Source organism: Myotis daubentonii, chromosome 17 (genome assembly GCF_963259705.1).
Source record: "Myotis daubentonii chromosome 17, mMyoDau2.1, whole genome shotgun sequence".
NCBI lineage: Eukaryota > Metazoa > Chordata > Mammalia > Chiroptera > Vespertilionidae > Myotis > Myotis daubentonii.
Genome location: NC_081856.1, coordinates 10668148 through 10680667, shown reverse-complemented (window position 1 = coordinate 10680667; position 12520 = coordinate 10668148). Strand labels below are relative to the sequence as shown.

The 12520-nt window shown below is 40.0% G+C and overlaps 1 protein-coding gene across 1 annotated transcript in view; it reads left to right on the top strand.

Annotated features, from left to right (window-relative positions):
• FAM91A1 (family with sequence similarity 91 member A1) overlaps positions 1 to 12520 on the top strand; it is a 43811-nt gene that overhangs the window by 10011 nt on the left and 21280 nt on the right. Inside the window, exons 6-14 of the mRNA XM_059672774.1 lie at positions 308 to 421; positions 1637 to 1727; positions 2110 to 2172; positions 5718 to 5824; positions 7359 to 7397; positions 8143 to 8255; positions 8691 to 8806; positions 9609 to 9721; positions 11098 to 11184. Of these exons, the coding sequence (XP_059528757.1) occupies positions 308 to 421; positions 1637 to 1727; positions 2110 to 2172; positions 5718 to 5824; positions 7359 to 7397; positions 8143 to 8255; positions 8691 to 8806; positions 9609 to 9721; positions 11098 to 11184 (843 nt within the window). The remainder of the gene's footprint in view (positions 1 to 307; positions 422 to 1636; positions 1728 to 2109; positions 2173 to 5717; positions 5825 to 7358; positions 7398 to 8142; positions 8256 to 8690; positions 8807 to 9608; positions 9722 to 11097; positions 11185 to 12520) is intronic.

The following is a 12520-nucleotide window of genomic DNA, read 5'->3' as shown; positions in this document are numbered from 1 at the left end:
TCTGTTGGTCTTTTTTCTTGCTCATTCTACTCCCAGGGTTCACTTAGTGGGTGAAGTGAGTACACTTTTCCAAATGCATTTTCACATCCTGGGCTTTATTTTAGTCTGGATTTAGATCCAGATTTAATGATTAGCCTTTTTAAGTAATTTATTGAAAAATAATTTGAGATTATTTTCTATATTCAGTGTACAGATTCTTAGAAAAGAGAATTTAAAAAGGTATTAGCCTGTTAGAAACAGTCTTCAGATAGGATTGATAAAAAAGAAAGTAGTAAATTTAGACCAATTGCAAACTGTACTATTGCAGAAATTTTTCAGAAGGAAAACAGCTCGTGATCTTCTGCCAGTAAAGCCGGTAGAAATTGCCATAGAGGCGTGGTGGGTGGTGCAGGCTGGATATATCACAGAAGACGACATAAAGGTAATCTTATAAGTTATTTTTTATTTTTAAAACTATTTTTCATTGTAGTTCTCTAATTTTTAAAAAAGTAACACTATTTTGTTTTCTTGAAGAAAATAAAAAATTTAAATGACCTTATTAGACTAGAATATTGGTAGGTTCCCGCGATACTCTTTAATAATGAGGGAGACTTGACTTGGTTCATGTGCAATATGGGAATTTTAATTCAATAGCAATTTCAGGTAAATTGATGTGATGCTGCAGCTACCGACAGTCTTTTTGGTTAACACTTTTCCAGCACTTGCTCTGTGCTTAGATGTGCCTGGCACTATTCCAGTGCTTTTATGTTGTCTGATTTGTTGCTCAGAGCAACCCAGAGGTATGTGTGATTTGTATCCCGTATCACATATGAGGAATGTGAACAGAGAATTGAAGAGATGACTCACGTCATAGTGGTAATAAAGGTCCAGGATTTTCACCCAGGCAGTTTGCTATGGAGCCTGTGTTCTTAATTACTGTGCTAATTACTGTGTGAAGTGGTAGGTGCTTCGATGGGATAGTATCAAGGTGAAGAGAAATGGTGCTGTCAGTGGTCAGACCACATTTGATATGAGCCTATGGATTTTAGAGGAGACGCTGTACAGGAAAGGGGTGGGGTGACGGACAAGGGCCCTAGAGACCAGGTCGGTCATATTCTGTGTGGCTAAAGAAATGTAAGTGAGCACGTGGATTTTTTGTTTGTTTGCATTTCATTTTACCCCAGAGGACGGATAAATCAAATGAGTGGAAGGCTTAGAAATTTTGTTTTAGTATAAGTATTTCCTAACAGAGCTGTCAAGCTAAGTCATAAGATAGTGAACTTCTTACTCAGCATAATCATGTGGAGTTTGAATCAACTTTATTTTTGAGAGGTTCAGAATCACAGATGAATCAGATTCCAATTCAAAGAAGGTCAGTAAATACTGGTATTTATTAGTGAACATTTATTGCTTACCAGCAAATATTGTTATTTATAGTTACTTTGTTTTCTGAGTTCTGTTGGTAGCATCTTTTGGCACCTTAATTGATGGTTATGAGCATACCTTTTTGTTAGAGTTCTGAAGGGATAAATGAAAAAAAAATGTTGTTCATTCAACAAATGGCATCTAATCATTGGTTTAAACATGAATAGATTTGAGGAGACATGGACTAGTTAATTTGGACAGAACTTAATTGAAAATATTTTGCTTTTCTTAGATATGCACTTTGCCTGAGAAATGCGCTATTGATAAGATCATCGATGCAGGCCCTCAGCTCTCTGGATCACTAGATTACAATGTAGTACATAGTAAGTGGTTAGTAGAAATGGTCTTTTGTCAACATAAAAATGTGTTTTAAGGCTTCAACAATTAATAGCAATTACTTATTAATTAGATAAAAATAGTAATATTTCCTAAAGGCATGTTATTGTGTGAAATGCAACCATAGTCCGTTGAATCCCACTGTGGCTATAATTAGTCACATCCATTAGAAATTTATACAAATGGATCATAGAAAAATTTTTAGTTCTGAGCATATGAGGGAAGCTGAGATTTGAAAACTATAATTCTTCAGTTTACTTTTTCACATGGCATTCAGTTGTATGAATCTTTACTACAGCAAATTAGGAATCAGTTGTTTTTTTAAATGTTTAGTATTCCATCTAAAAGAAGGTGCTTTTGCTTCTATAGGTTTATATAACAAAGGATTTATTTATCTGGATGTACCAATATCCGATGACAGTTGTATAGCAGGTAAGCATATGCTAATATTTTTCCATTTTTTTAAATCGCTCTGGGCACAGAATTATTACTCATTAAGTTAGACATAAATCATTCTAGGATCTTTGATGTTACAATTTTGCAAAGAAACTCTTTTTTCTCATTACTCTGTATTCCTTATTTTTATTTTTATAGTATTTTGTGTACATACTATATTAAAGTAATAGAAACTTAAGATAAATTTCTCGCAATACTAAATCAGAGTATTTTTATAAATTTATGTCACATTATAGTCCTTGCTTGGTGCATTACAGCTTTTATATACAGTAATATCATAGAATTGTGTATTCTCCATTTCCACTTATCTGTGCCTTATATTTCATGTCACTACCATCTTTTTTATCTTCATCTTCTCACTTTCTACTTTACCCAAGTTAAATCAATGAGGTCCTTGTGTATTTCATTCTACACTTATGGGGTATATCAATTCATTAAATCATTCCCATATTGCTGGTTATTAAGATTATTTCCAATGTTTTGCTACAATAGTGATGTGGTTAACATTTTTGAACACAGGATGGAGCTCTTTTCCTATAGGTTAGATTTCTTACCGATTTGTAGGAGTACTTGTTATATGTTACAAGTATGTATTCCAGCATTCTTGTTGTGTTATCTTTTATTATACTAAGGTATTTAATAATTGTGTGATCAGTTATAAAGTGTCAAAAAAATTCCAGGGAATGGCCTTACTATTAACAATTGACTGGTGATAGAGTTACTACGAAAATACTTCCTCATATCAGTGTTGAATCTTTTTGTTTTCCTCTCTGCCTTTCAGTGTTGAATCTTGCCTGGTTATCATGCACTAGTGTGTCCTGATCTTCATTTGTGTTAGCATGTGTTATGATTCTTTAATAATGCATTTGTATAGACATGTATTCTTTTAAGCTTGGGAGACAGCTAAAAAACTCAATGAAATACTAATTCTGGTTTGTATAGTGGGTGCTATAACAAATCAAATACTAGTTTTAAAATTTGAAAGATTTTGATAAGGAATTAATTTCTGGAAGACAGGTGGTAGTGGCTTCCTGTCATCATTGGAAAGTATGAAAGCTTTACTCTGGTCCCTACTCTCATTTGATAAACTGACTGAGTCATCTGAGATCCACCTAAAGAGATTGGTCTTTGATTGGTTCATTTCAGTCCATTTTGATAGTTTAAATATTATATTGGCTCAGGTTATCTTTAAGTTTTGAAGGGAGCATCAGAGAAGGGCTGAATGGATGGCTTCTCTATTACAGTGTCATGTTCTGCCATGGCTCACACAGTATCTGGCAAGTTTTGGTGGTACAGACAAGACCCATGGTATTATAACTGCTGTCACCATGTTACCTCTGGCTGTTCCCCAAATTGGAATAACCCATGAAAGGAAAGCAGTTTGATGACATGGAAGTCATCAAATTCAGCACAAAAGACACCTGATGGTGATTTCAAAGGAAGCAGTCCAGCTATGTTTCAACAAAAAAACAAGTACTGTGAATGGTGGAACAAATAAATGTGGGGAGAGAAATACTTTGACGAGAATAATTATGAAAGGGTCTGTTGCTAAATAAAATCCATTTATTCCATCATCACATTTTATACTTGTACATTTTATGTCTACCCTTTCCCTTTAGAGCTTTTAGATTTCTATTGTGCTTAGATAGAGTTCTTCTAGGTTATATAAACAGCCTAAAAGTTCTTAAAAACCTTTGTCATATATTTTTAAAACTGTAATCTTGGACTTTTTTTCCTACGTGATGTGAAATACAGGCCCAACTTAAATTTTCTTCAATTGGATAACCCATAGCATTTGGATAAATGCTAGCATGTTTTTTCAATAACTCATTATCACTGAATGGAAGTATAACTTGTCATATATTAAATTTCCCTCTATATTGGATTAATTATCATATCCTTTATTCTTCACTTATTTGTTTTTATTCTTAGACCATATTATTTTCATTACAATGACTTAGAGTAATCTTTAATATTAGTTATAGCCAGGCCTTCATTGTGTCTTTTCTTTATAACTTACTTGGCTATTCCTAGGTGCTTTTAAAAAATATTTATCTTTATTAATATTTTTTGAGTCGGCAATAATTATGATATAAAATTCTAAATTTACAAAAGAATATAAAAACATCTGCTTCCCACCCCAATTAGCAACCACTGTTAAGTTTTTGTATATTCTTCCAAAAGTATACTAAGCACATAGCACATATGTGTGGTTTTATTTTTATACAGATTGTGTATTCTATCTCATACTTTTTAAAAAAGCAATATATATTGGAGACTATTCTATATCTTATCATATAGAATGCCCTCATTCTTTTTGCCTAGATGTATATTTCTAACCTCCCAGTGCTGTGGTTTTCTCATCTCTAAAATAGGGGTATAGTATTGAACAATTCATGAGGTTAAAAGGATTGAGTGAAATTGTATATGTAAAGTATCTGGCAGTTGCCTGGCACTTAGTAAGTGTTCAATGAATATTTGTTATTACTAATTGTTACACAACTGGTAGTGTAGTAAAAAACTAATTATATCAAATATGGAAATTCTAAAATATTTCTATAAAGAAACCTTTGATCCTTAAAAGTACTTGGATGACTGGAACCATGGGTAGCACTAACTTAGAAGATGATGTGTTCCAGATCTGTAGTGAACAACCCCTCCTGAAATGTACATTGTGGTTCTTCACGTGTCTTCATTTGGGCCCCTTGAATTTTGTCTGATTTTTCTCTGTTTGGAATAATTTAGATGGTGTTAGGGTCAGGGGACACAGAGAGACCCTAATTTTGCTATGCTCTAAGCACTTCTGCTTTCTCAAAAATTTTTCATGGGAAATGTGCCCACGGGGCAAAGGGAAGCACGGTACCTGTTATCGCCTGGGCAGAGCGCTCTGCTAAATTGGATTAGAGCATCTGGACCAAAGAGAGGGAACTAGTGAGTGGGGAGAGCCAGGATTGGGCTGTGGAAGGTCTTGACTTTCTTCCCACTGAGAGGATACAGAATAGAGAGCCCCAAAGAGGAAATTACACCAGTGATGGCTGGTAAAAGTGGGTGGCCGTCACATAGATGTGTTTCCCTCTTCTCTGGATGGAGTGGGGATGATGGGAGAAAGGCAGAGAGCCAATACTTTCAATCCATCTGTTTTTTGGGTAGCCTAGTAAGCCAGTCCTTTGCTTTTCTGCCTTAGCTCAGTCCCCTCTGCTGCCTTCCCATTCTGAAGCAGCCCCAGTCCCCTGGCCTTGCTACCAAGCCCATGTCCTCCAGCACTTCCTCTGCCTTTTGTGCTGAGAGGTCCATGGGGATTAGTTACTGCCTGTAGGATTTATGCTCTACCATCAGTCTTCTGTGTGTAGACAGGGTTGTACATGGCCGTAACTTTAGGAGTCTTGGTATTGAGTGGGTAAAGTGAATCAAAAGCAGAACTTAGTCTTTTAAGTGAGAGGTTTCTCTTTTTGAATAGCTATTTGAATTACACATTCTTGTTTTATAAAATAACTGAGAAAAGTCTATTTTGTTTATTTTAGTTCCTCCTCTTGAAGGTTTTGTAATGAATCGAGTGCAAGGTGATTATTTTGAAACTCTGCTCTATAAGATATTTGTTTCAATAGATGAGCATACTAATGTTGCAGAGGTGAGTGTACCAGCGTCTTGTGAAAGAACTTAGCCTCAAGATTATAAGTTAAGTTTGTGTAAAGTAGGTAAAATTATTTAATGATACAGTTAAAATGTTTTAAAAACTTGTTCATGGGTAGATCATGGACTGTTAATATGCTTTAGTCACTATTCTTTTTTTTAAAAAATATATTTTATTGATTTTTCACAGAGAGGAAGGGAGAGAGATAGAGAGTTAGAAACATCGATGAGAGAGAAACATCTATCAGCTGCCTCCTGCACATCTCCCATTAGGGATGTGCCCGCAACCAAGGTACATGCCCTTGACCCGGAATCGAACCTGGGACCTTTCAGTCCACAGGCCGATGCTCTATCCACTGAGCCAAACCGGTTTCGGCTAGTCACTATTCTTAAGTTATTTTCTGCATATATAAAATTTGGTAAATAACTTTTTATAGGACTTTACAGTCTTGCTCCGGGTAACAACATGAGAGAGGGACCACATATATGACAGTGGCTGCATAAGATTATAATGGAGCTGAGACATTTTCTATGGCCTAGTGACATGCACATAGCACAATGAACTGTTTTTGTGCTGGTTTCCATCTGTGGATAGTAATGTTGTCAGCTAGACTTGTGCACTTTCCACAGTCTTTCCCCTTTCTAAACCAGTGTTACCGCTGGACCTACCCTTGTGGTTCTTGTTACAATTTTGCAAAATGCCCTTCAGCAATATCCATTAGCAAACTTTGAAGAACACAAGTTTTTTGCTTTTAGGCACTGGAATGTACAAGGCACCTGTTGGTTGGTAGGATGGGTGGGGAGTTTGGGCAGAAAAAAACAAGTAGCCCAAATGATCAGTTATGGAAATCAAGAGCTAAAACACAGGAGCCTGGAGGGGTGGGCAGGTAGGAGGTGGCGCGGCTCTTTATCTAGTCCAGTGCCTGGCAATGTGTTTATTCCAGTTAGCCTTCTTTGGAATGGACGGCTCTGCTCTCAAAGCTTAAACCAGGCACTTAATTACAAAAAGAAAAGCCAGCTGTAGGGCTTGAACTACAGTTACTCAATTACCCACATGTTTGTGGTGATGCCGGTGTGAACACACCCACTGCACTGCCAGCAGTGCAAAAGTACGGCACACACAGTTACAGTAGGGGCTGTGTCATCTAGGTTGGTGTACGTACACTCTGATGTTCACACAAAGACGAAAGTGTCTAATGTCGAATTTCTTAGAATTTACCTGTCTTTAACTATTGCATGACTGTATAATAAAAGGATTGTAGACTATTTCTTGCTCATGGAAATTTCTTGTTTTAAATTAGATAAAATTAAAGAGGAAGGTATCTTAAATTGTTAAGGTCATTACCTGAATTCATACTACTATAAACATTTTAGAGATATGGAAAGGAGAAAGTTCTGATTTCAAAATTTATTCAGTCTTCCAGATGTTCATAATTTAAAATGTTGCTGATTATAGTTAAAGTGTCTATTGCAACCATGTAATATGCTGATAATTCTAACAATGTAAAACAATTTTTTATTTTATTTTCCAGCTTGCAAATGTCCTTGAGATAGACTTATCCCTGGTGAAGGTATATAATTTTTATACTCTTTTTACTTACAGTGTAAATACTGAATGGATTTTATCATATACTAGAGGCCCAGTGCATGAGTTCGTGCACGAGTGGGGTCCCTCAGCTTGGCTGGCGAATGGGGCTAATGGGGGCCGGCTGGCCCGGGGGAAGGACCATGGGAGGTTGGCTGGCTGTGGGAGGTTGGCTGTGGGAGCACACTGACCACCAGGGGGCAGCTCCTACATTGAGCGTCTGCTCCCCTAGTGGTCAGTGCACATCATAGCGACAGGTCGTTCGGTCGTAACGGTTGCTTAGGCATATATGTATATATTTATCTTGACAAGCTACCAAGAAACAGAGGCAGTGAGATTCTTTTTAGCTGTCTGAGGACGTGTGCAGAGGACGTGCTCACAAGATAGAAAAGAGCAAGATAAGGGCCCCCATGGAGTGAAAAGGAGGGCGCACCCACACTCTTTGCTGAGCAGGAAGCAGGCTGATCGGTGTCTTGTGATGAGATAATTAAAGCAACAGCTCCGATACTGGGGCTAGATCTAGGGAGGGCCAGGCCGGAAAATTGGATGCCTTCCCTCTCTGACACATGTGAAGTCAAGGGGACAAACAGGCCTACTGAAAATTGCTTTTTCTACCTGTGGGTGAAAATGCTTGAGGATCACTATAGGTATAGTCTGTGATACTATTTTGTCTACAGAGGTTCTGATGTCTGGTTTATTTTAAATGCTCATTTCCTATTTATTTCTTTCAGAATGCTGTTTCAATGTATTGCCGATTGGGCTTTGCCCATAAGAAGGGACAAGTAATAAATTTGGATCAACTTCATTCATCATGGAGAAATGTTCCATCTATAAACAGATTAAAGTAACTCATTTATTTAGTATGAGATATTAGAATTTTTATTTGGAAAAAAAAGTATAGTCTTACACACTAAAATTTTACCTATTCACTCTGTCATTTGAGGTGAACCCTATATATTAGTGGTCTTTTTAAAAAATCTTGTGTGTGTGTGTGATGAATTATTTTTAGAATCTGAAGAAAATTAAGAATCTCCCCAGAAAAAAGCATATACAATATTTCACATATAATTTTAATGGCTTCTTGAATTCCCTGAAGCCTGTCCATGGGTCTTGGCTCAGAACCCTTGTTCTGTGAGGCACAGCATTTTGGGGCTACAGCTCAATTTCAGACTTGAAAATGACTGGATTGAGATAGGTGTTTATAATTTAAGTACTAACTTCATTAGCTACTTTATATCATCATATGATTTTTAAAAGTGAATGATTTCTTCATCAATAGGAGTACGTTAGATCCGCAGAGGATGCTGCTGTCCTGGGACGGTGGGGAAAGCAGGAGTCCTGTACAGGAAGCATCGTCGGCTACTGACACTGATACAAACAGTCAGGAGGATCCAGGTCAGCAGTCCCTCAGTTTGATTTGGAGTCTCTCTACAGATATGGCGTGTGTCAGCACGTACCCCCACAGAGTGGACTCTCTACACCTATTTTATAGTTTTGTTCTAGATTTCACTCATTCAAGATGCCATCTTTGAGTACTTAACAATATGTTGGGCACTGGTCTAGGCCTTTAGGGTATAAAATAGACAAAAATGTAGTACCTTCCTTCTAAGAATTAAGTCTAGGAAGAGAGAAGGCAGTGCAACCACAGAAATCACAATGTGAGAAGTGTTGTAGTGCTTGTGGGAACAGAGAAGAGCCCTCTTACTGCCTAGAGAGGTTCTGGAAGCCTCAGGGAGAAGATGATACTTGCTGGTGAGTGAGGGGAGGCCATCACACGGGCTTCCACAAAGGGAGGCAAAGCATGGGGGATGAGTGAGGAGGTTGCGCCTGGTTTTATGTCCAGGGGGAGGGCAGCACAGCATGGTCTCCCAATTCTCCCCCAGTGACTTGTCTGAAGAGGTTAGGCTAGTTGGTCTTACTCATCTGGCAGTTATCAAGTCTTGGTTCATTATTGCTTTTCAAGAAATTGACTACAAAAGTGAGTGCCTTTAAAATACGTGGGGGTTTTTTTGTTTGTTTTTTTGGTTGTTTATGTTGGAGATAGTACCGGGACCTCTTAGGTTGACAATATTGCTTATACTTAATTATGTACTTTCTGATTATTAAATAAAGGCAAAATGAAATACATTCTTATTCCAAATGATAAGCAAAGTATACTTTTCATTTACTTAATCTTAAATTACAATTTTTTCCCCAGCCGACACAGCCAGTGTAAGCAGTTTAAGTTTGTCTACAGGATATACAAAGCGTATTGCATTTCTGTTTGACTCAACTCTCACTGCCTTTTTAATGATGGGAAATCTTTCACCAGTAAGTCAAATTCTTGTTCAAATATAAAAATGTTTCAAGTAAAGATTAGATATAAAATAATTCAATGCTCTGTCTTTTTTATAAGTACTAGATTTATTCCTGAAAACATAACTGCCTTTGTTTTATATTCCTTAGAGTAGTATAGTAACTTTTTAGTGATGGTTACGTTTGTAATTAGAAGAATCAGACTCTCACCTCAAGTTTAAATATATTGGAAAGCATAATCTTCTATAATAATAAAAGTGTAATACGCAAATTAGACCAGATGTCCTTCCGGGCGACCTACCGGACAAAGGCCGGGATGCGAGGGAAGCCCAGATGCCTGCCAGTGGCCAGAGGGAATCCCGGGACCCGGGTGCCTGCTGGTGGCTAGAGGGAAACCGGGTCCCGGGTTCCAGAGGGAAGTTGGTGCCAGCAGCCAGGGGAAGGAAGGCCTACTCTTGCATGAATTTCGTGCATTGGGCCTCTAGTCCTATCTAATGATAGACAAACAGGGTAATTGACCGTACCTTCGCTACGCCTCCCATGGGCTAATCAGCACGATATGCAAATTAACCACCAACAAAGATGGCACTTAATTTGCATACGTAGGCTCCAAGCGGCGGAGCAAAGACTGAAGGTGAGCTGGAACCACAAAGGCGGCTCTGGCCGGAGGGAAGGCCTGGGTCCCGGGTGCCAGAGGAAAACTGGTGCCGGCAGCCAGGAGAAGGGAAGGCCTATCTGATAAAGAGGGAATATGCTAATTGACCCTCACACTGTTGCAAAGATGGCGGCACCCACAGCCAATAAGGGAATATGCTAATTGACTGCCTCCCTCAAAGATGGCGGCGCCCACAGCCAATAAGGAGGGAATATGCTAATTGACTGCCCCCCTCAAAGATGGTGGCACCCACAGCCAATTAGGAGGGAATATGCTAATTGACTGCCACGCCCTCAAAGATGGCAGCTCCCACAGCCACAAGATGGTGGTGCCCAGTCCCCTCAGCCCCGCCCCCAGGCAGGCCCGGCCTTGCCACGTGCCTGCTTCCGGGGTCCCCCAATCCCCTCAGCTCCCAGCCGCCCAGGGCAGGTCTGAGGTGCAGGTAACCAGGGCTGGCCGAGGCTTGCGCCGCCGGCAGTGGCAGCAGCAGAGGTGTGATGGAGGCGTTGCCTTCCCCTGATCGCTGGGTCGCCTCCTGCCCCTGAGGGCTCCCAGACTGTGAGAGGGGGCAGGCCGGGCTGAGGGACCCCCCTCCAGAGCATGAATTTTCATGCACCGGGCCTCTAGTATAAATATTAGATGCTATGCGCAGCATAAAATGGGAAAACTAGAACTTGAGTGACTTATATAAGGCACTGAAATACATTTTAGTGTTTTTGTTTTTGCTTTATTGCAGAACTTGAAAAGCCATGCAGTCACCATGTTCGAAGTTGGCAAACTCTCAGATGAGTCTCTGGACAGCTTTCTTATAGAACTGGAAAAGGTAAGTCTAGATTGCTGACTATGGGCTCTCAGGGCATTTGGAACATTTTTTTGCTTGTTATTGATTTATGTAGATTTTTGGTATATTGCTTGTTCCTACCTCATTTCCCACCTGAACACTGTGGTAGTCATTGAGATTTAAACATATTGAGTAGATGAATACATTTTGTGATTTTAAAAATGATTTGTCTATCTCATTTAACAGCATAATTTGATATAAAGAAGAAATAGGGTATAGAAATCTTAGTCTGGTGTAGTTTTTTACACTGCATTTTTCTAACATAGCCTTTATGTATGTATGTATGTATGTATGTATGTATGTGGGACTCTCTGAAATCTCTTAAACAATTTCATTTGAAGTTTTTCCCCACCTATTTTAAATTTGGAACAATGTTTCTGGGTATCATGCCATACAGGGTGGGGCAAAAGTAGGTTTACAGTTGTTCATGTGGCAAATAATACAATCCTATCTAATAAAAGAGAAACATGGTAATTAGTGTACGACCGCTACCCTTCCCATTGGCTAGTTAGGGCGATATGCAAATTAGCTGCCAGCCAAGATGGCGACCGGCAGCCAGGCAGCTGGAAGCGAACATGAGGCTTGCTTGCTTCAGTGACGGAGGATACCAACGTTCCCCGCCTGCCACTGCCGGCCTCTGAGCTGCAACTCTAAGCAACTATGTTACAAATATAGAAGCTAAACAAAACCCCAGAAACCTGCTTTAGTCGCCGGGCTTCAGCCAGCAGGATCGCAACATTGTTTCAAATACAGAAGGTAAACAAAGGCCAGAAACCTGCTTTCAGCAGCGGAGGCCTAAGAGCTGGAGCCTCAGAGCTAAATCTGGTCCAGAATAAAAAGAAAAAGAAAAAAAGGAGCGATTGGGGGCTTCAGTCACCCACCAGCCTGAAAACAGCCCTCAGCCCCTCACCCAGACTGGCCAGGCACCCCAGTGGGGACCCCCACCCTGAAGGGTGTGTGACCAGCTGCAAACAGCCATCATCCCCTCACCCAGGCTGGCCAGGTACCCCAGTGGGGACCAACACCCTGATCCAGGACACCCATCAGGACAAACCAGCCGGCCCCCACCCGTGCACCAGGCCTCAATCCTATATAGTAAAAGGGTAATATGCCTCCCAGCACCGGGATCAGCGGAGCTGCGAGGCCTCCCGGCACCGGGATCAGCGTAACAGGGGGCAGCGCCCAAACCCCCTGATCGCCCTGCGGCTCTGTGTGTGACAGGGGGCGGGGCCACAACCTCCCTATCGGCCCTGCTCTGTTCGTGATAGGGCAAGGCGCCCCAACCCCCTGATGGGCCCTGCTCTGTGTGTGACAGGGG